This window comes from Lolium perenne, chromosome 1, assembly GCF_019359855.2.
Source record: "Lolium perenne isolate Kyuss_39 chromosome 1, Kyuss_2.0, whole genome shotgun sequence".
Classification (NCBI taxonomy): Eukaryota; Viridiplantae; Streptophyta; class Magnoliopsida; order Poales; family Poaceae; genus Lolium; species Lolium perenne.
The window spans coordinates 257,873,302-257,896,109 of record NC_067244.2 but is presented as its reverse complement, the minus strand read 5'-3'; the positions used below and the strand labels follow the sequence as shown (position 1 = coordinate 257,896,109).

At 49.3% G+C, this 22,808-nt stretch overlaps 2 protein-coding genes and 2 long non-coding RNA genes across 5 annotated transcripts; all 4 read right to left on the bottom strand.

Moving 5' to 3' along the window:
• Positions 1-1,975: 1,975 nt before the first annotated feature.
• On the bottom strand, positions 1,976-4,442 carry LOC127327732 (zinc finger CCCH domain-containing protein 39). The gene is made up of 3 exons (XM_051354529.2): positions 4,234-4,442; positions 2,910-3,855; positions 1,976-2,808 (listed from the first exon to the last, which is right to left on the bottom strand). Exons 2-3 carry the CDS (start codon positions 3,810-3,812, stop codon positions 2,470-2,472), a joined length of 1,242 nt encoding a protein of 413 aa, XP_051210489.1. The 5' UTR covers positions 3,813-3,855; positions 4,234-4,442; the 3' UTR covers positions 1,976-2,469.
• A 4,122-nt stretch (positions 4,443-8,564) lies between these two features.
• On the bottom strand, positions 8,565-9,508 carry LOC127327582 (uncharacterized). The gene has a single exon (XM_051354359.2). It carries the CDS (start codon positions 9,165-9,167, stop codon positions 8,739-8,741), a length of 429 nt encoding a protein of 142 aa, XP_051210319.1. The 5' UTR covers positions 9,168-9,508; the 3' UTR covers positions 8,565-8,738.
• A 2,653-nt stretch (positions 9,509-12,161) lies between these two features.
• LOC127327591 (uncharacterized) lies at positions 12,162-13,607 on the bottom strand. Its single transcript, XR_007868622.2, has 2 exons — positions 12,875-13,607; positions 12,162-12,303 (listed from the first exon to the last, which is right to left on the bottom strand). It is a non-coding gene; the product is annotated as an uncharacterized lncRNA (long non-coding RNA).
• A 6,324-nt stretch (positions 13,608-19,931) lies between these two features.
• LOC127327733 (uncharacterized) lies at positions 19,932-22,453 on the bottom strand. Of its 2 annotated transcripts, XR_007868694.2 has the most exons (3): positions 21,185-22,453; positions 20,939-21,096; positions 19,932-20,548 (listed from the first exon to the last, which is right to left on the bottom strand). It is a non-coding gene; the product is annotated as an uncharacterized lncRNA (long non-coding RNA). The 2 variants fall into 2 exon arrangements; XR_007868693.2 differs by having other exon boundaries at positions 20,939-22,453.
• Positions 22,454-22,808: the final 355 nt, after the last annotated feature.

The following is a 22,808-nucleotide window of genomic DNA, read 5'->3' as shown; positions in this document are numbered from 1 at the left end:
GGCGAGCTCGATGGGTTCGTCCTCGGTCCGCTCTTGCGGCTGGATCTCAAGGTTTATGATAGGCAGATCGGTTGCCCACCGTCGTTGCACTCACCATCTTCGTCTTCCTCCCTGTCTTTGTCCTCGTCCGCGGCGTCGTAGTTGTCGAAGAGGTGACCGACTAACATGGCGTTGAGGTAGGCCACATCGCCAGTTAACCCGCTCGGCGTCGCGGGTTGAATTCCCATGAGCCAAACATATTTCAGTTGTAGAGCCAAGCATATTTCAGTTGTAGTGGTCCAGTGTGTGGGCCAGGGTCCTCCCATACATCGGGCGGAAGGATGAACTAGCGGTGACATATATCATCGCACTACTCGCGCCCCGATCCTCCCGTGGCACTGGCGGCTCGGGAACCCGCCGCAAATCGAACCAGCGGGCTGAGTGTTCCTCTAGAAGGTCTAGATGGCCGTGTCTTCGATCGGTGGCGGAGTTACTGTAGTTCTGATTGCGTGTACGCCTATATAGGTCTCTACTTTCTCTCACGCCAACCACAAAACTTAGTACATTAAGTATGCAATAATACTTCGATGTATGATTTTACTTACATGAGTTTCTACCTCTTCTTTTCTGTCTAAGTCTAAAAACTGTAATGATACCAAAGTACTAGTAGGAGGCCCTCTAGTGCTGTCACACTAAAGTTATTTTCTGTATTTAGTTTCGTGCAATAGTTATGTTCTATTTTTGCTCACAAACTGACGTTGGGTTGGTTTTGCTCGAGTAAGTGAACCGGGGAGTCTCTCCATGTGGATCTAAACAAAACTTACCCGAGTTTGTTAATTATATTTGCAAATGGGCAAAAATAGACTTCTTTCCACAAGTTAGTTTTATTATATTTAGTATTTCTTTGAATTTTACTGTGTCATACACAGAATGATAGCACCATGTTCATGTCCTAGATTTTGGTTCTCTGATAAGGACATGCCTTATGACTGATTTTCTGTTAATAGTGTTGTAAATTAAATGTAGCTTCATGTTTTTGCATTACTAGTGCAAGGAACACCAAGTTGCCTTACTATTATGTCCAATTACTTTCCTAGTTTTTTCACAGCAGCAGTCACCAGTTATTATTTTGCACACTAGAGAAAAGACAGAACCACCATCCTTATCAATTGTGCATAATTTAGCCAAAAGTAAACATTTGCATGACATAGTTTCAGTATTTAGTATTTTTACTAGCTTTTAAATATAGCACAATGTTCGCGTCCTGGAGTTTTGTTATCTGACAAGGATTCTTTCTGACAGATATTCTGTTGTAACTTCAAAATAGCTTCATGATTTTTTGTATCATTAGCGTAAATTCATGTTTTCTCGGTCCTCAAACTGGCTTTAAGGATTACCAGTTTGAGGGCACTGCTAGTGATGCTCTAAATAAGGACCACCGGTCCATCGGGCTGGAAAAATTACCTAACAGGGCTGGGAGGCTATGATTGGGCCCTGATCCAGGCTTATCCTTTCCTCTTCGTGATAAAACGAACGAGGCCTAATGCATGAAAATCGGGCCGGTTGCAATTATCTTATGGGAGCGAATTATCACAATGTAGCCCACCCCAAGATTGCCGCCACATACTCAACAAACCAGAGAAATCAGAACAAGAGCTGCAGGCTGCAGCCGGCATTGGGCAACGAGATCTTGATCCGGAGGGTACAAGCTAGACACGATTACGTAGTTTCACGAAACTATACGAGATCTTCATGCATTGCTAGTCAGACAGACTGCAGCTGGGAACTAGAACATGAAAGGCTAAAGGTATGTAGAAAACTGAGCAACAGAAACGAGGCACATGTGGCATCAATCCTTGACATAAAAGTTCAAGTAAATTCCAACAATTCTCAGTGAAACAACATAACTGAAGTGCTAGACTGAAAGACTGCAGTTGATAACTAGAAAAGACAAACAGCAAGCTTAAAGAGCCGGAGAAAACAGAGCAGTGGAAACTAGAAACAGAGAATATGAAATCCATGCTTTACATGTTGTTCCTCAAAAACATATCTCCAATTGTCCAGAACCAGTACAACTAAGTCTGATGTCGCCTACGGACACTTCCCAGATGTGCCCCAAAATAACATCAAGACTCAAAATAAAAATTCAGTTGCAGCACTACTCTGATAATTTCCTCTCAAAAACGCAACTAAGAAACAAGGTGATGTAACTGTAACCAGTGGCTATGTGAAGAGACCATGTAAGAAAGAACCCCCCAACTTAAAATCCTATGTCGCAGACCATGATCCAGAATCCCAGATCAACCCCATAAGAATAGCTCAACTAGCTCTATTCACATTGTGCCGTTTGCTTTGGATCTAACTTTACCTTATCTACCGTCTCCCATTTTTTTGGTTCTACTTTTCTGGATTGTGTTTGTTCCGTGGTATTGCTATAATAGATAGAGGGAAGAAAGGGATGACTGAAGAGAGTGATTGGCGGTCGGTCGGTCAGGCGGCGAGGAGGAGGGGGTGGTCGGCGGGGGTGATGGAGTGGCGGAAGTGGCAGCGGTGGCCGTAGGGGCAGAGGGCGCCGCCGACGATCATGCGGCAGACCTGGGTCTTGTAGCGCGGGTGGCGGATGATGGGGCGGAGCTCGGCGATGCCGTGCGCGAACTGGCACTGGTCGGCGTAGCGGCACGCCCCGGCCTCCTCCCAGTTGTTGCAGAGCTCCGTCTTGAACATGCCCTGGTTGTACACCTCGAACTCCAGCCCGCCCGTGGACGTCACCAGCTGGCCCTTCTGCTCCTCCTCCGGCTTCGCGCCGTCCACGCCCACGAACACGCGCTGCTGCACGGACACCGGCAAGCAAATGACCGAACAGGTGAGCGACATGGATTGCAATGCAAGCACGATTGAGTCGCAATGGAGGGGTTGGGATTAGGCCTCACCGAACCGACGTTCGCCTGCTTCGTCACGCGATGCTTGCCGTTCCTGGCCATCTTCAGGTAGCCGGTGGAGCGGATGGAGATGCTCTTCGGCAGCACCGCGTGCTTCTCGGCCGGGGAGGCAGGACGCGCCATCGGCAGCATCGGAGGGCCCTGGGAGGCGGGACGAGGAATAGGCAGCATCGGAGGACCCTGGGAGACGGGACGCGGAATAGGCAGCATCGGAGGACCCGGGAAGGCGGGCCGCGCCATCGGCAGCAGCATCGGAGGACCTGGGGAGGCGGGACACGGCATAGGCAGCAGCATCGGAGGAGCCCCGGGCATGGCCTGCATCGGCCCGAGGTGGAGGCGTCGGAGCTGGCCAGCCAGGGCGATGGCGGGGCCGCGGTTGCCGCCGAGCATTACGACGCGGCCGGCGAGGTCGTTGTTGGCGCCGCGGAGGCCGGCGTTGTGGAGGCGGAGCGCGTCGGCCTCGCGCGCGGCGTCGGCGAGCTGGGAGACGCAGAGGTGGTAGCGGTTGACGGCGTCCTGGTACTGCAGCGCGAAGCGGGCCATGCGCAGGCGGTGCTCCGTCGCCGCCGCCGCGGTGTCGTTGTCGTAGACGCGGGAGCCGGACGAGGATGAGGAGGGGGTGGAGGCGGCGCGCGGGGACGACCTGGGGCTCGGGGTGAAGCCGCGCGGGGACGACCTGGGGCTCGGGGTGCAGCCGCGGTAGAAGACGCCATCGCCCCGCGGGGACGACCTGGGGCTCGGGGTGAAGGGGGAGCAGCCGCCGTGGATGAGGCCGTCGCCGGTGGGGAGCAGCAGGGCGGGGGAGCAGAGGCGGCGATCGACGAAGCCCAGCGGCCCTGGGCCGAACCCGAACCCGAACGGCACCGGGTGGGCCGGGAGGAGAACTTCCTGCATGGTGGCGGCTCCCTTTTTTCCTTTGATTCCCACTCCGCTCTGCCTGCAGCCAAAACCGATCGAAATGTCAAGGAAAATCGGAGAAAAACCCCGCATAAATCTACACGGGAAACGAACCGCTACCAGCATTCATGATCTCGAATCCAGTCGCAACACACTCATCAACGCAAACCCATCAACGCATCCATGCGAACCAACAAAGCGCCCGATCCATCGCGAAAAACAAAATTCAGCAACACAACACAGCACGGAACAGCACGAGGGACACCGATCAAACACTTGCAACGCATACCCAAACGAAATATCTGGCTAATTAAGCGGAGAGCGACAAGCGCGGTGAGTCGCGCACGGGAGGCAGCAAGCAAACCGGAAGCGCAACTAAATCGGAGCAGGGAAGGAAGGAGGATCGGAGGTACGTCACCTGCTAGTCGATCGGCGCCGGCGGCCTGCCTGCCGTGCCTGCTGCTGGAGGAGAGAGCGGCGCAACCGGAGGTGCGGATTTGTGGAGAGAAAAGGAGGGGCGGGTGGGTGACGTCGCTGGTCTGACTACGTGTGAGTGTATATGCTGTTGTGGCTGGGCACGGCGGCGCGGCGTGCGGCGAGCCCGGAGCGAGGATCGAGATGATTCGGTGGGCCCGTCTCCGGAACAGAGGGATGTGTGTAGTGTGTGTTTCTGTTGGACAGCTGTAACTGACCGTGTGCCGCGACTTGGAGCGCACGCTTACGGCAGCTTGGGCATTCGTTACCTACCCGCCGAGAACTTGGGATCATCACCGCGCTTTTGTATGCTCTCTGCTGCATTTAATTTAGTTAATTTACTTTTGCACTTTCACACCTCTCTTGCTCGTGGAGATGCATCTATTTTTGAGCAACTATTTTTAATACTCTGTACATAAGTTGGGTTTTGACGTGAAACATAACTTGTGTATGCAAATAGCAATAACAAAAGCATGCAAAAGTGCGGCCGCAATTCTTAGTACCTAATAATGAAGCTTTGATCTGATACTACCCTACCATTTCTTCATCAATCATGGGAAAAGAAGCGAAACCTACAAAGACAAGAACAAAACCCAGAAATTAGTACGGATCAATGGATGAACACGTGATGCATCAGATATCGATAAGAAAGTAACTTACCACTAGCTACGCATGGTATTTCTTTCTCGCGTGACCTCAAACTTTGGATTCGATCCAAAATCTTATCATCTTCAATCAATGCTCACAAATATGTCTCTCTCAATATAGCATAACATACTATGATTCATCCAATCACCATTCATCTTGTTCCTCAAATCTGTCTTGATAATCTTCATTGATGAGAATTCTCTTTCCACTGTTGCCATTGCAATCCGACAAGATTAAGGCTAACTCAATAAGACGATATATCAATGGAAAGGTCGTGTGTCTATCTGTTCGCGCCGTCTTGAGAGCAAGATTCCCAAGATCAATACAATTTGCAAATTAAGTCTGGATCATCTCTTGCATCAACAATAAATGTACCAAGTTGTTCCTTAAGGACTATACACTCACATTGACATAAGTCTTCGGCATACATTCTCACAAGTTCAATTAACTTGTCGTTATCAAAATTTGCAAATGAATTCATTCCATCAAGACAAGTTATGCACCTCAATAGTTCAGTAGACCTTTCAACAAAGTGATTAATGAACTAAGATAATTTGATCAAGCACCGCATTGAATATTTCATGATGGAAATGAAAGGACACGGATGCCTCCTAGAGGGGGGGGGGGGGCGAATAGGCGGTTTAAAACTTTTATGAATATGACTTAACAAATGCGGAATAAAACTAGTGTTTAATTTATCAAGCATAAAACCTATGTAACTAGGGTTCACCTATGTGCAACAACACCTTATGCTAAGCAATACAAGCAACTATGTGATAGCAAGATATATAATTTCAAACACGAAGTCTATCACAAATTAAAGTGCATAAGTAAATAGATCGGGTATAGGAATAACCGAGATGACGCGGAGACGACGATGTATCCTGGAGTTCACACTCTTGCGAGTGCTACTCTCTGTTGGAGCGGTGTGGAAGACAAATCACTCCAAACGACACGAAGACCTCACCATATTCTCCTCGAGAATTCCCACCAAAGGGCATGTCATCGATCCACTATGTAACCTTAGGGTGGTCTTGTAATCTATAGCTTTCAGGGGATATGAGTGGCCGTGCGGCGACGGGGCGATGCTCCATCGCGGTGACGAAAGGGTGGTTGGCGGTGAGATCGGTATCAGCACGGCCAAAAGCGTCTGTGGTAATCTAGTTGATCAAGTTAGTGATCGACCATATGTATTAGCTGATTGCAACTTATGTATCTATACCCTTGGGTATGTATAATTCAACACAAATTGTAGGTATTTACGGTAACTTTCTTTCAGCTAAGGGTGGGTGGGGGGCAATGGCCCCCCTTGGCCATAACAAACCAAATAAGAGCAAGTACAATAAAACGTAGTCACTAGGCTATAAGGATTTAAATATAATATTTAAGCTTAGTTGACGGAGAGAAGAGGAATGAGAAGGTGGCCTCCCTCGATCACAGCTAGCTAACTAAGAGCAAGTACAATAAGACGTAGTCAGCAGGCTATACAGATTTAATTTAAATATATAATATTTGTGCTTAGTTGGAGGGGAGAGAAGGAGGAAAGAGAAGGTAAGTGGCATGTCGTGCAAGAGCCAACTCTAGCACATTATGAGTGAAATGTGGTCCATGTATTAATAAAGTACTACATTTTTACAGTCAACTATTATTCATTTTAGCTATATGTTGGCTATAGATGACATGTCATCTTACTTGTAGCCAGGTGTTTGCTATACTATTAAAGTTGCTCTACCTGACCTTTCATGCATGCATGCCTAGCTAGCTAGGTAAGAGCATCTCTAACAGAGCCCTTAAATTACGCCGGAACCGTATTGTTCCAGTCGATTTACGGGTTCGGATCGAAAGAGGCGTAGAACAGAGACTGAACTCGCTGTCTAGCCCGAAAAACTTTTTCAGGGGCCTGAAAATTTTTACACTTGGCCCCTATTAATACAGACCGAAGGACGGTTTACATGCCCAAAACTGACCGGATTTCTCACCGCTCCTCCAACACTGTCGTCCGTACAACCGCCTCCAATCACCAATTTTTAGCTATTTTGCTAAAATTATGCACCACCGGTCAAACTCGTAGCTGCAGACGGAGCGCACGACGGGCGGACACGACAGATCATGGCGCTACGCGATGGCAGGCAGGCGCGCAGCGGCGCGGCGGCAAGCTGGCGCGCAGCGGCGCGGCCAAGCAATTCGCGCGGCCAAGCATTAATCAATCTCTTAAACATGCGCGGCAGCTGCTAGCTAGCATCAATCAATTAAGACGTGGAGCAGGCAGCAGCAATCACACAGCAATTGCAGCCGCGTCCGGCCGACCAGACCTGCGCCCCATCGGCTCCTCCGGCGTTTGCTTCTTCGATTCCCTGTGCGACACTGTCCTCGCCTGACTCTCAAGGTCGCGGCTGCAGCCAGAGGCGCAGCCGCCGGCTCGCGCGGGGAGATCTACGTAGCGGCGCGCATAGTTCTTAGGAAGAAGATGATGATTTTTTAAATATTCTGTTTTTCAGTTTCGGGTCTGTTCTGCGCCAGCCGTTTTGCGACCCGTAAACACGTTTTCGGAAGACTGAACTCTAGTTTTTCGGTTTACACTTTTACAGGCTCTGCTAGAGATGCTCTAACAAACCTTATCTATGAAGACTCCTGAAATGCAACTGCATAAAAAAAATATTTTGTTTGTCTCTAGATCTTCCTCCCCTGCCGCCGCCTTGAAATCCCGTGAGGTGCGTGTGTACGTTGAACTAGCAGATCTAGCACAAAATGTCGGGTGGTCCAACAGTATAATTTTTATTTAATAAAAAAATTCTATGTGATATAAACGGTGTAGAAATTCCAGGGTGATCCAAACCTAGCCACCCTTTGGATCCGCACTACTTCTTCGGATTGTTCATCTTCAGTTCTTCCTCCCCGCCGACACAGGCATCCCCCCCCCCCCCCCGGCACAATTGGTTTGGAGAGTTCATCAACGACAAGTCAAAGCTCCATAGGTGGAAAACCGTGCGGCCGTGACACCCTCGTGCGTGCTCCAACAACTCTGCCATCCCTTCTTCTTTCCCGGGAACATGAGTGGTTAGTTAAGCGAAACGGACCAATACTAAATTGACGGGCGATCACATTAGCTGGTGATTTGAACCTAATCATCTAGGCAGTGATGACATACCCATTCCCCAAGGTGAAACACAAACAATGAACGAGAGCTAAGACTGCTCATAGTGGGACTAACATAGCTAGTAACATCACACATCTCAAGGCATTTTGGTGACATGGCATGCGAATAAATGAAGAAAGAGAGTGATGTGGTAACTAGCTATGTTACCATAACATCACACACCCCAAGGCAAAATGAGTCTACAACATAAATGACACAATGCATGACACCACATATAAGTTACTACCCACTATGAAGGTAGTAACCTAGACTAGTAACATGGCATATGTTACTAGTCTAAATTACTCCCAATATGAGCAGCCTAAGAGCAGACTGAAAAGAAACTGCAAAAAAAAAAAAAAAAAAAAAAAAAGAATGAAAACCAAGAAGTTTGTACTGATTGAGGCGTCTGCTGCTAACAAACTGAAAACAACAGGTATTCAGTATTTGAGATAATGTGTGAACTTCACTTCAGTTTCTACGAATTCAGAAGCATATTAACATCCTCGTACTGTATTAGCGATATTAATGTGCACTAGTACTTGTATTCTTGTAACACCCCGCAAATTGTTAAAACACACACACACACACAGATGACACTTGCTGTCCGTCGCGGACGCCGACATACTGAAATTACTGTTGCCCACGAGCCGCGCGTCTAAGGTTCAGGCCGCGGCGCCGGGCAGCTCCGGCGTGGCGAGCGTGCTGTAGATGTGCGCCATCATCCGCCGCTCGAAGTCGCTGCTCCGCCCGCCGGTTGACCTCGCCCGGGGCACCCGCTTCGCCCATAGCGAGCCTTGCTCCCCCGGCTTCGCCGTCGCCAGCGCTGCGCACGGCCGCGCGGCGCCCCCGGCGGCCAGCGCTAGCATCGCGTCGACGTACGCGTCCCGCAGCCTCACGAGTAGGCGCACCGGCGACAGCAGCAGCGCGGCCATCCGCCGCACGGCGCCTGGTGCCCGCGTCCTGCGCCTGGCCCTGCCGCCGAGGCGGGCCACCTTGAGGTGCCGCGACGGCGAGCCGCCAAGGCGCTGGTAGCTCCTCCTCGCCCAGTACATCTGCACGCTCCGTCGCGGCCGGGACACGAGGCTAGCCATTAGATCGCCGGTGCCGGCAACTTGGAGATGGCGCGTCTCGTGCTCTGCTCGAGATGGAATGGCACGGTGACTGTGTGCTGTAGACCTCAGTGTGAGGTGGAACTAGATTTTGAGTGCGGCCCATATATACAGTGGTGTGATCGCTGCCACTTTCTAACTCGCTCTGCTCACTGTCATCCGTATGCTCTAGTTCTTTGTTGCCGGCGCGGTGAAGATGGGCGGCGCTGGATTGCGACGGGTCGTGGTGGTCAGCTCTGAACCGGTCGCGCTAGGCGGGTCGATCGGCCGGGTAAAGAAGACACGCAGCCGCCAAAGCTCCACCCATTCGTGTCGTGTCGGCAGCCTACATGCTACAGTACACAGTACAGTTAGGAATTATAATCAAATGTGGCTTGCAACATTAAATTTTGTCTATACGATCTAGGAATTAAGAAGTTGATGCCCATTTTACTTGATGTAATTTGGTCGAGGAAGCCGACGGTCTGTCTAATAAACAATTGTTCGTAACGGTCTAGGTTAACCGAGCAGAAGAGTGTTGGAGCAGTGGCTTGGAGAGTTCAAGGGTTTTTGTCAATGTAGGCGATGAGGTGCCTCTCGATATTGATCCTCGGCGGTGCATGATTTTGTGGATACATGCTTCTTTAGTTTTGTGGGAGCGTTTTGGATCCATGACAGTCACAACTTATTCTCATCGGTAGTGATGGGAGTTCGGCTAGTTCGGTGGATCTGATCACTATTGGTTGAGTTCGTGTAGTGGTAGTACAATATGTTTTGTGGTATTCGAGGATGTGTCGTCGACCGGAGTGCGCATGGCCCTATGGTGTTAGTGTTCTGGTGGAATTGCCCTGTTTTTGTCGGTTTTCACATGATTTTTCACTAATTAATTAGACACCTTCTTCTGAGTTAAATAGGGGATCCGGGGATAGACCGTGGTTTGTTTTCGTACACTCTAGAATTATGTAGTATTTGCTTACACCTAAAATGAGTAGTGGTGTATTCTAGAAATCTTTGTAAGGTTAATTACTAGATTTGTACTATGTAAACACACTACCACGGATTATTTGATTTATGGAGTAAATCTTCTTGAAAAAGATTTTCTTGAACATTCCAAATTAAATAAAAACAAAAGGTATCAACATGATACACCTTCGCTTTAGCACTAGAAATGTTGTTGTAATCATAATATTAGATTTTTTTTTACAAACATATAACTCAATATACATGAACGGGTTTACAATGTTAATGTTGCTAGTTATGCCTCAAATTATTATTCAATAAAATATACCAAAGGATGAATAAGTAATGTTAACACATAATTAACATGAAGCTGAGCTAGTGATGAAGTAAAAATGTTCGGTACAAATCGAAACAAATGTAATAGTGTTTTATATTATACTCTAAGAAAACTGTGCTCTTTTAAACTTGGTTCTAGTGTTCCTCCGCTTTGTTATGGCAGTGTCGAGACACTGCGCGAAATAGAAGGAAGCAGAATTTTCATCTCTATAACAGAAATAAAAATAATTAGCTTATGTATTGCTCGAATGTCTCCCTTTTTCTCTTTATCTTATTGTGACAATCTCGAATATTTTTACATTAATTTACGGGAGGGGATAAACAATATATGTTTTTTCATGTAATTCATGGATCTTGCATAGGTTTCTTGATCCATGATAATATAAACAGCATATGTGTCCAATATATTAGTTCTCATTTGTTACCAAGAGGCTTAGTTGTTCGTGAGACAACCCAGCATCCTTGCGGTGCCCCAAACGCTCAATCCGATGCTCAATCTGGATGCGGTTTCGTGGAGGTAGATGCTCCATCTCTAACCGATGCCCAAAACGGACTTAAGAGGAGAAAAATATGTGCCACAAACGGCAGGAGCCAACTCTAGCCGAAACCCTAAATAGATTCTTTGTTGTCGGCGCTGCTTACTATCATCCGTATGCTCTAGTTCTTTGTTGCCGGCACAGTGAAGATGGGCAACGTTGGATTGTGATGGGTCGTCCTGGTCAGCTCTAAACCGGTCGCGCTAGGCGGGTCGATCAGCCGGGTAAAGAAGACACGCAGCCGCTAAAGCTTCACCCATTCATGTGGGGTTTTTGGCAAGACGTTCTAGGTCTGTGAGTGGTCGACTGGGTAGCGAGGGATACATGACACACTCGTGCGGCGTTTTGCCTCGCAGTTTGGGACCTATGTTTTGTGGTGTTATTTTTGGTCTCGGTTTTTTCCTTATAAACCGGACAATGTACAGTTTATATATTTTTTGAACCTAATTTTTTTTTACAAATTGGGTCACTCTCTTCTGTCCAATTAAGCTGCGGCCATCGGATATCGACTGCTTTTACCTCAAAGAAAATATCTCCACCCATTCGTGTTGTGTTGGTAGGCTACATGCTACTGTCTCTCAATTAGAAAAAAATATAGTACTCGCAAAATGTGAGCGGCACCACTTGAGAAATGTTGAAAAAGATGTCTTGACACTCTTTTTAGCTTTTGCATTGTGAGTGTTGTAGTTATTTGAAAAATTAGGAAGGAATTCACCTTTTACTAGTTAGGTCTAGTTGGATGTTAAACATGTTTCGGAAGCTTTGCAAGATCACTGGAACATTGGAAACTGATTTCCAAAGATCGTATGGTAGAATAGGTTGATAGTTTCTACTACAAAATTATAAAGTTGTTGTAGGCACTGATGAGATGGCTAATGAATGACTGCTTTGAGTCATACTAGGAGGCACAGGCGCGGCGGCACGCCGCGCCCGTTAACCCGTGTTACTTAGTTTGTAGTGTGATGTTGATAGCGCGCAGGCTGTTTTATCTGGAGAAAAAGAACAATGGCTACATTGTGTGGTCGAGCAGTAATCCCTCCTTAGTACCTTGTGTCATTGCCCTGAAGTGATTCAAGTAGAAAGTAGAAGAGACATCACTTAGGAAATCGTTTCCTTTGCTGAAAGCTGATTGAAGTAGAAAGTAGAAGAGACAACAGTTATGAAGTAGAAGAGATAGAAGCAGCGTTCGTATTTATATTCGATTACATAGTGCAGCTAACCGGCGCCAATACATGTTTATATGATGCACACCATCAGTGCCATGGAACACCGGAGCAGGGTCCTGAGAGTTAAACGTGGTCCTAAACCTGTAAAATACCATCCAGTAGGACAATAGCAGACCTTAGTTACAGCCAAATTAGGGAGCTAACCGCTTTATCATACAAAACCCTGAAGTGAAAAGATCTAGTCAATGAAGAACTGAAATAAAGGAGAGCTCTTGGTAATGCAGGTTCGAAAAATCAAATTGCTAACAACTTATCTTAGCCGAAGAAATGTTTAGTGCCTACCCAAAGATACAGTATCGTCCTTCTGAAGGATAGATAAGAAAAGGTCAAACAACGCAAACACAGAACACCTTAGGACCAAAATATTTCGACCAGTTACAATGCAGTTTCAGAAAAAGAAAAAAAAAACCTGCTTGGAAAAATTTGGGAGAAAAAAGGCTCTTATAGCAGGATTTGCACGAATGCACATTGTTGGTGGCTGAATCACACTGGTATATGAAGATAATAGTAGATGAGGTTTGTTGGAGGTTATTTGGTTAATTTCCTCAATTTATTCTTAACCCGTGTGTTATAAGCAGGGACTGCAAATAATATTTGAGGCACTACCAACACAAGATACTCCAGAATGGAAATAGTGCAGAGAAATTAATACCTTTTGTCTGTGTGTTAGTTAAGGGGACCAAGTAAATTGTTAACAATTGGACAGCAACGTGCGGTCGATCACCATCAAAAGCAAATCTTACTCCCAGGAGCCTCTCTGCAAACCCTGTGTAGTTAGTGAAATAAGTAAAGTGCTAAAGGCGTGCCAAATGACACTCATGTAGTGAACACTTGAGCTTGTAGCAGATAAGTGGATATATGAAAGGTTCAAGCACGACTTACCTGAAATGCTTACTTGGTCAGATATAGATTCCTAGAAGTTGTATTATGAACACGCCTAAAGTTTGAACGCTAAATTTTCTAACATGAAGAAAGTTGACAAAGTTGACCATATGGAAAACGAAATTATATGATCTTACTGTGAGGAAACTGTATATTGATAGAGAAATGAGCAACTAACTTCTCTGGGGGCCAAAGGCCAGTACATATACAAGTGTGTAGTGTGCAGGAAACCCCTTATACACTGGGGATATACAGGAAAAGGGAAAAGGGGTCTATACATATCTAACACCCCCCCTCAAACTCATGGTGGGTCAACAACACTGAGTTTGGAGAGAAAAAACCCATGTTGTGCTCTAGTCTGTGGCTTCGTGAAGAAATCCGCCAGCTGTAACTCCGAAGGCACATACTGAAGAGCGATAACCTCATCCTGCACAGCCGCGCGCGAAAAGAAAGCATCCACACCAATGTGCTTGCTGAGCTCATGTCGCACCGGGTCACGCGCAATGCTGATAGCACCGATCTTGTCGGACGAGAGAAGAGTCGGTGTAGCGACGGCAGAGACACCAAAGTCCTCCAGTAACCAGCGTAACCACTTCACCTCTGCCGTCGCAGAAGCTATGGCTCGCAACTCGGCCTCTGTACTCGAGCGGGAAACAGCTGTCTGTTTCTTGGTCTTCCAGGCGATGAGAGAGCCACCAAGAAACACACAGTAAGCAGACAAGGACTTGCGATCCGTAGGATCACTAGCCCACGTAGCATCAGATTAGGCCTGGAGCTGTAAGGAGCCGGAGCGAGGGAAGAATAGACAGCGAGAGATCGTGCCACGAAGATACCGTAGGACACGAAGGAGGTGACTGTAGTGGACCGAGGTGGGAGCTGAAACAAACTGACTCAGAATGTGGACTGGATAGGAAATATCTGGACGAGTCACAGCAAGATAGACAAGGCTCCCAACCAAGTGACGATAGCGTGTCGGGTCAGACAGTGGAATACCATCAGTAGGACGAAGCTGAACATTGAGCTCCATAGGAGTCTCAACGGTGCGGTCATCACCAAGAGCAGCACGAGTAAGGAGGTCCTGTATATACTTCTCCTGGGAGATATAGAATCCATCGGAGGTGGAAGAGACCTCAATCCCAAGGAAGTAGCGAAGAGGACCAAGATCGGTCATGAGAAACTGCTCATGGAGACGAGCCTTAACAAAGGCAATATACTCAGAGTCGTCACCGGTGATGATCATGTCATCCACATAGAGCAGAAGAAGAGTCCGACCACGAGAAGATGTGTGGACAAACAACACGAGTCATGATAACGGGAGCGGCCAGCAGCAGCCACAACCGAGGCAAATCGCTCAAACCAGCGCGAGGGCACGCTTAAGACCATAGAGAGAGCGCCGGAGACGGCAGGCCATGCCGTCGAGAATAGAGTAGCCAGGAGGTGGTCGCATGTAGACCTCCTCGCGTAGCTCGCCATTAAGAAAGGCGTTACGAACATCAAGGCGAGAGACGGACCAACGACGAGCAGCGGCAACAGCAAGAAGGGTGCGAACAGTGGTCATGTGAGCCACAGGGGCGAAAGTCTCATCATAATCGCGCCCCTGCTCCTGCTGAAAACCGCGAGCCACAAGACGCGCTTTGTAGCGCTCAAGGGAACCATCAGAGCGGGTCTTGATCTTATAGACCCACTTGCACGTGATGGGACGAACAGAAGGAGGTGGGGTAACAACATCCCACGTGCCAGTGCGCTCCAGCGCAGCAATCTCCTCCGCCATCGCTAGCTGCCATTCGGGATGAGCAAGAGCATCCCGGTAAGAAGTGGGCTCAAGGCGACGAGAGAGACCATAGTGAGTAGGGGAATAGCGGTTGGGGGCACGACGAGGCCGAGCACCAAGAGTAGGAGGCTCAGGCACCGAAGAGGACACACCGGAAGTAGAAGGCATGTCAGCAGAAGCATCAACATCACGAGGGCGACGAGTGTAGTGAAACGGAAAAGGAGAGAGAGGAGGAGCCGCCGTAGGCGAGGAAGGAGGCGTAGAGGCGGCAGACACGGTGAAGAGGGTGTAGAGGGAGGAGAGGGACTCGGGTGGGTGGAAACTCGGGGCGGAGCGACAATGGGGGAATGAGAAGGAGTAGGAACTGGAGGCATAACAGAGGAGAATCCGGAAAGACAAGAAAGGAGATGTCCTCCACGTAAACGAAAGAGGAGGATGGACGCGGGTAGAAAGGACGGGACTCATCAAAGGTGACATCCCGAGAAATGCGCATCCGACGAGCAACAGGGTCCCAACACTTATAGCCCTTGTACTCATGACTGTATCCAAGAAAGACACACTCAACCGACTGAGCTGTCAGCTTCGTGCGTTCGCGTGGAGCAAGGAGGACATAGCAAACGCAACCAAATAAGCGGAGCACCGAATAATCAGGAGAACGACCAGTAAGATGCTCAATAGGAATACCACCCTGCAAGGCCGTGGAGGGCTGAAGGTTGATGAGATAGGTGGAAACGACCACCGCTTCACCTCAAAAATGAGGAGGAAGAGAGGCAGCGATCATCATCGCACGAGCCGTCTCAAGCGGTGGCGATGCTTGCGCTCGGCCACGCCATTACGAGCGTGTGCGCCGGACATGAGAATCGGGCAAGAGTGCTCGCCAAAGAAGAAAGCCACGCAACAATCGGGAGATGTACTCGCCAATGAGTCGGCCCGAAAAACTCGAATAGGCGTGGAAAAGCGAGTATGAACCATGGCAAAGAAACGCTTATATATCGAGAGCACCTCGCTACGAGAAATCATAAAGTAAATCCATGTGTGGCGAGAGAAGTCATCGATAAAAATAACATAGTAGCGATGGCCCCCCTTCGAGGCGAAAGGAGCGGTCCCCATACATCGAATGGACCAAATCAAAAGGACGCCGAGATACGTACGCACTAGTAGGATAAGGTAACCGAGTCTGTTTTCCAAGTCTACAACCACGACAACCCCGAGCGAAACATCTCCCGAGACAGAGACCCCGGAAGACCGCGACGAAGTAAAGACGACAAGCGAGAACCACAAAGGTGACCGAGTCGATGATGCCCTTTCTTGGAAGGAGGCGGTAGTGGAAGCGGCAAGCACACGGGGATCGGTGGGTGTAGTGGTGGCAGAGGGAACATGAAGCCGGTCAAGCTCCCAAAGTCCCCGGGAGTCACGGCGCCGAGGGCCAGCCCCAACTAGTGCCCTCGTGTGAGCATCCCGACGAGAACAAGAATCAACATCAAGGATAACCCGACAACCGTAATCGATGGTGAGCAGCGGAAAACAAGTTCATGGTAAGACGGGGGACATGAGAGACATTGGGAATCGAAAAGGAGGAAGTAGAAAGAGTGCCACGACTAGCAACAGGAAGAGAAGTGCCATCGGCGATAAGAATATTAGCGGGGAAAAGGAAGAGGGCGAAGCGAAGAAAGAGCGGAAGAATCGGGAGACATGTGGAAAGAAGCTCCGAGTCCGTAACCCACGAAGATGTACCGATCAGTGTAGAGGAACCAGCCACTGAGGCAGCTGTGCGCGTCGAGGCAGTGCCAGAGGAGGCATGGAGGCGGCTGAAGCCTCGCAATGTCTGCTCGGTGAAGCCAATGGTGGAGGCGTGGAAGAGGGAGCACGAGGCACTCCCCGCCGCTTCGGAAGCGGTCGGGCTCAAGGTGACCATGCCTCGACGGTGAGTCGCGAACCGATCGCGGCGAGGACGCCCTCCACCGCGAGGAGGACGACCGCCTCTAGCAGCGGCGGTGTGGGCGAAGGGGCCCCGGACGAGAAGGCCCAGTGCCGTGGCGTCGTAACAGGGATGGCGCGACAAGGACGGTGGGTGCCCTAAGCGGACTAGCACCACGCAGACGAGTCTCCTCGGCTCGGAGCTCGGTCAACACCTCGAGATAGGAACACGGCCTCGAGCAAACGGTGAGCACGGCGGGGCTCAAACTGCGGGCGCGGGCGAGACAAGAACTCATGGATCCTCCGAACTCCACATCGACCGCACGGTCCCGCAACACCGGCAAGTACCACGGACAACACCGCGAGGAGTCAAGCCGGCGCCAAATCGCGAGAACTGCGGGTGTGGAACTCATCAACGGTGGAGTCACCCTGTTGAAGGTCATGCTCTGGCGCGCAAGAGATAGAAAGAGAGAATCACCGGAAGGGTGATAGTCTTGACGAAGGCGGGACCACATGTCAGCAACAGTAGTAAGGTCCATGAACTCAGAAGCAAACTGCGGCTGAACACTCTGGGAGAGAACAGCAGCAGCCCTCGCATCCTCATCACACCACTGAGTAAAGACAGCAAGACTCTCTCGGTAGGAACCAAGCGCCTCTGAATAATCAAGTACCTGCTGCTCATATGCTTCATCAGCAGTGGTTTCGGCAGCCTTGGCCGTATCCTTGGCAGTCTGTGGAGCATCAGCAGCAAGGGCCTGTGGCACAGGCGGCGGGGTAGGAGGCACAGGAGCAATGGGGCGCGGCGGACAGGGGACCTCGCCGGTAAGAACGCCCCAAAGACGAAGACCGCGCATATGAATGCGCATGAAGCTAGCAAACTCCCCATAGTTAGTGCCATCAAAGATCACCGGGCACCGAGGAATGCTAACATAGCCTGTAGACGACGACGCCATGCTTTCTGAATTTTTTTTTTTTTGGATTTTTTTTTTTGCAAGTCAAAGGAGAGAGAATATGGATCTCAGCTCTCACCAGCCCGATGCAGCAGCTGCTCACCAGCACGAACGGGACGGAGGCAGCAGCTGCTCAAGCAGCAGGCCACCAGGGACGGGGCGGCGGCCGGAGCAGCAGGTCGGCCGGAGACGGGGCGGCGGCCGGAGCAGCAGGTCGGCCGGAGTAGCAGGCCACCAGGGACGGCGGCAGCAGGTCGTGGCGCGGCCGGCTCTGGGCAGAGGCGAGCCAACCAGGGGCGACGGTGTCGCGGCCAGCACGGGGGAGGCGGCAACGCGGCCGGCGAGCACGGGGCGGAGGCGAGCTAGGGCCGGGCGGAGGCGGCCGGGGACGGCTGCGGCGCGTCCAGCACGGGGGAGGCGGTGGCGCGGCCAGAACGGGAACGGCGACGGCACGTCCAGCACGGGGACGGCGGCGATGGTGGGCTACACGCGGAGCTGCAACGCGCGGGAAGGAGAGCAGAGCCTGTGCTCTGATACCATGATAGAGAAATGAGCAACTAACTTCTCTGGGGGCCAAAGGCCAGTACATATACAAGTGTGTAGTGTGCAGGAAACCCCTTATACGCTGGGGATATACAGGAAAAGGGAAAAGGGGTCTATACATATCTAACATATATAACAGCAGAACCTCCAATAGAATGTTTTCACTGTCATGCTCACTACCTTGGCACCTTCTACTTGATATTATGCTATCTGAAATGGTGGCAAATGTATCTTGTTTTAAAAAAAGAAGGAACAAAAACCGAAAGCTGTTGAAATAAGCATATGTGATCTGAGCAAGAAACATGTAAGTTGAGCATAGAACAATGAACAACACAGTTAACTATATGGAGATGTGTACTGAAACTATTAGAAAATTAAGGCACAAACTATTTCATCTTGTCATATGTTTTTCTGAGTTAATGTAGCAAAACAAAATAGAAAATAAAAAACAAACGGGAAGGATGCGGCAGGCAAGGTGATAATTCTTACAAAATAGAAATTTCGTAGTGAAAGATACCTAAGTTAGCGATTTCTCAGTCTATCTATTCTTTGCAGCCTTCTGTCAAAATGTACTTGAAAACTTCAGATTCAGACTTCATGATACAACTGTAACATATGAACACTATCTTTAGGCGTCACTAAAATTGCCAACGTCCCTTCAAAATAAATTACTCTATTTGAAACTGAGCCACAACCAAATGTATATCACATAAACGAAGTCCAATGCCAGTAGCAGATGGATATTTTATCTTCTGAATTCAACCACTATAGGAAGAGATAAAGTAAAAAAAGGAAAACATATTTTTTATCGATTAACTCGACCCAAAGGGAGGATATATGTAAAATTCAAGAACCACTTTATTGTGCTGCATGCACACCAATTCAGAGCTATAAGCAATATTTGATCTCCTTGTAGACCTAAGGCCCTAACTGAAGTACACAGGAATAATTAAAACTGCAGCGCTGCATCAGCATGTGAAAAAGTAATTATACGAACCCATTTTCAAAACCATTGTTTCCTTGCAGAAGGAAAACAAAAGTCTAGTTGATTTACTCAATCCAAAGAGAGAATATATATTAGATTCAAGAACCACTTCGTTGTACTATATCTCTAAGCAATATTTGATCTCCTTGTAGACCTAAGGGCCTAACAAAGTACAAAGGAGACCTAAAACTGCAGCGCTACATCAGCATGTCAAAAAGTAATTACATGAACCCTAATAGAATCAGCAGCATATTTGCCTAGTGCACACTTTTTTCTGCAGGTCCGTTCGCTGTCTGTAGTTGGTCTGGGGCGCGACCACCGGCAGCTGTAGCCTGGCGGCCAAGCTCGACGCAAGGTAGCGGAACTCGCAGCGGTGGCGGTGCACCGGGAGGAATACTAAAAATTGTATAGGAAATCCAAAATAGCGATGAAACTATGGAAGATGTTGGTTTCAGTTCTGAACTGCATGACTGCATTAAAATCAAAACCAAAACTCATAACCTCTAGGAATGCTAGTAATATCATAACGCTGAAGCTTAAAAGGTATAGAATTTTCTCGTTTTTTTTCGATATGGGAGCGCTGCCCCGGCCTCTGCATCAATCGATGCACACAACCAATAGAATTTTCTCGTGAAAGCTAGCAATATATTTTTAGAGGAAAGGCAAAAAGTCCAACTTTATTGAAAGCTTTAAGATCATCCGTGGGTTACCAGTTACAACAGTGACGAAACAGAAACGTTCCAACAGCGCAGCCTGCTTGAAATATTTACACTTCTACAGAGAACACTACAGACCACAGGTTGTATGAATAGATATTATACCTAAAGCACACTTGCCCAGCTCATTATTCTCTAGTTAGACTATCCAAATTGTACTAATGGGTTATTACGACTGAAAAGCACTTTTTGGTGGAGCTGTAAAAGAAGTACAGGATTTCATATCACTGAAATTACCATGTTCTATAAGCAAAACAGAAGACGAATCATCTCCCCTGGCATTACCGAAGCACACCTAGCATAACCAGGGCTGTAAATATATTCCTGATCCCACGCTCTAGACTATCATCTCTGTTGGTCTAATGTAGGCTCTAGGCTCCACCGGGATGTGCATTCCAAAAATAAAATTCTCCCTAAGATCAGGATGCTCAAGTTGTGCATTGTTACTCATCTCCCCTGGCATTACCGAAGCACACCTAGCTTAACCAGGCCTGCAAATATATTCCTGATCCCACGCTCTAGACTAACATCTCTGTTGGTCTAATGTAGGCTGCACCGGGATCTGCATTCCAGAAATAAAATTCTCCCTAAGATCAGGATGCTCAAGTTGTGCATTGTTACTGTAAATTAGCAGCACTACAACTAAAAAGCAAGCTATGAGTAAATTTAGCCCTGATAGAAAGTAGATATATGTACTGAGTCAGTAATCTATTGCCTCCAACCTACACAATATCCAACGACCAGTTTGGTATAATTCAACAGCCACAGGAACACATAAATTTTAGAGGAACTTCTCTTCCTTAAATATAAACGGAACACTCTAAATAATATATTTTGGTGATACATCCAATCAAACACTAAAAAGTGGACAATCTAATTGGGTGATCCAAACATTCCAAAGGGGATGCAAAATGAACACTATTGCACAGAAATAACAAAAAAGAGGCTTAACTGTTGGAATGCAGAATCTTGTTTCCGAGAAGTGAGGATTCAGTAAAGTTGTACTAACATTTCCCGACAAACTCCATTACCTCCAAACAATGAACCAACCTGGTGACCTGACCAGCCATAGGTCATTCCGGTGTTTCGGTGCTCCCTACCATAAATGACCTAGCATAAACAATCACAAGAAGGGAACCATAACATTGGAAAAACTGAGGATAACAGCAGAAATCAGCCAAAAAATCAAGAAGAATACCTGATGCGGGTAAGGAACTACTAAGATGGCGAGAGGAGGGAACGCAGAGCCGAGGAGAGGAACGGCCGGAGGTGCAGACCTAAATTTGATGGAGCACGCCACAGGAGGCAAGGTTGAGTACCTGGTCGAGATGGGGGTGGAGATCAGGAGGAAGACCAGGGGAGAAAGCCAATTAACCAGTGCAGCTCCGTCTCCAAGATCCAAATCGGGGGGAGAGAGAGAGGGAGGGAGGGAGGAGGCGGCGGCCATAGGGGCTCAGACAGGAGAGGTCCCAAGTAAGTAGGACTATGGCAGCGGCGATGACATACGATGGTGTGGAGCTGCCATGGCATGTTGGAGGCGTCAGGGCTGGGAGAAAGAAATAAAAAAGAGAGGATGCATTGTCACCGGGAAGGAAGCCTCACAACCGGTATCCGCATCACCGCCGCCACCCGCATCGCCCTTGTGCTGCAGCCTCTCAGGCTGATGGAGGCGATGGAGGAAGGGCCACTAAGCTGCGCGAGAGTGGCGAGATTGATGCGGCCGCGGAGCCAGGGTCGGCGAGCCGAACGGGAGCGCCGATGATTATCGCATAAGCTGCGCCGGAGCCGAGTGCGCGTGATCAGCGAGCCGAGCGCAAGCAGCGGCGGCGGCGGTCGCATGTGCCCGTAAGCCGTGCGCGTGGCCAGCGGGCCGAGCACACGCAGCGGCGGATGTCGCAGAGGCTGCGCCGGCGAGCCGTGCACGTACGTGATCAGCAAGCCGAGCTCAAGAAGCGGTGGCGACAGTCACAGAGGCTGCGCCAGCGAGCATAGCGCGAGCAGCAGCCGTCACTGAGGCTGCACCAGTGGGCCATGCGCGGCGGCGGCCACAGTACAGCGTCGACTGGGACGCCGCGGCAGGCTACAACGGTGACCACGCGGAGCAGCAGTAGCAGCGAAGACATCAAATCAACCAGAGAAAATCAGAGGGAAGCGAAAAGAAATGAAAAAATTGGAAAGGTAACGGATGCATCAAACGAAAGAATGGGCCGCGGCAGCGATGTGATGTAGAACAGAAATCGATCCAAACATGAAATTCGTTGCCATCAAAAAAGGAAAAAGATGGAAAAAGAAAAAAAAAGGATTGGAAGACGTGCTGCCGCGCTAGGTGGCCAGCGAAGGAGATGCGACCGCTGTCTCAGGAAAGGACGTTTAGCTTTAACCTGTTATCTTCTTGTTGCCCCGGCCACCTCCGTTTTCTTCCGCTGTCGACCACTGCCTGCTTCGCCCCGGTGTGGCCGTCGCCAGCCCACCGTCCCACCTCCGCCCGCGCTCCGCCCCAGCGGCTCTGTCACAGGCATGCGCCTGCAGCATCCCTCGGTCGCATCCCTCGGTCGCCTCCATCGGCCCGCGGCAGCCTCGCGGTCACCGCCGCCGGAAGGCTGCTTCCCCATCACGCGGTCGCCGCCACCGGCCCGCGGCAGCCCCGTTGTCGCCGCCGCCGACACGCGCTTGCCCCGCCCCTAAGGTCGCCGACCCGCAGCTGCCTCGCGGTCGCCGCCGACAGCACGCGAGTGCCCTACCCCCAACGTCGTCGTCCCCTGCCCGCTGCTGCTCCGCCCCGAGGTGGTCGCCACCGGCAGTCCGGCACGTAGGTCGACTAC

What these genes read in the sequence shown, in the direction of transcription:
- LOC127327732 (XM_051354529.2), bottom strand. Translation starts at nt 3,812, where the DNA reads ATGCAGGAAGTTCTCCTCCCGGCCCACCCGGTGCCGTTCGGGTTCGGG. An exon ending in AGCAGGCGAACGTCGGTTCG is followed by an intron (nt 2,809 to 2,909) that starts GTGAGGCCTAAT and finishes GTGTCCGTGCAG; the next exon opens with CAGCGCGTGTTCGTGGGCGT.
- LOC127327582 (XM_051354359.2), bottom strand. Translation starts at nt 9,167, where the DNA reads ATGGCTAGCCTCGTGTCCCGGCCGCGACGGAGCGTGCAGATGTACTGG.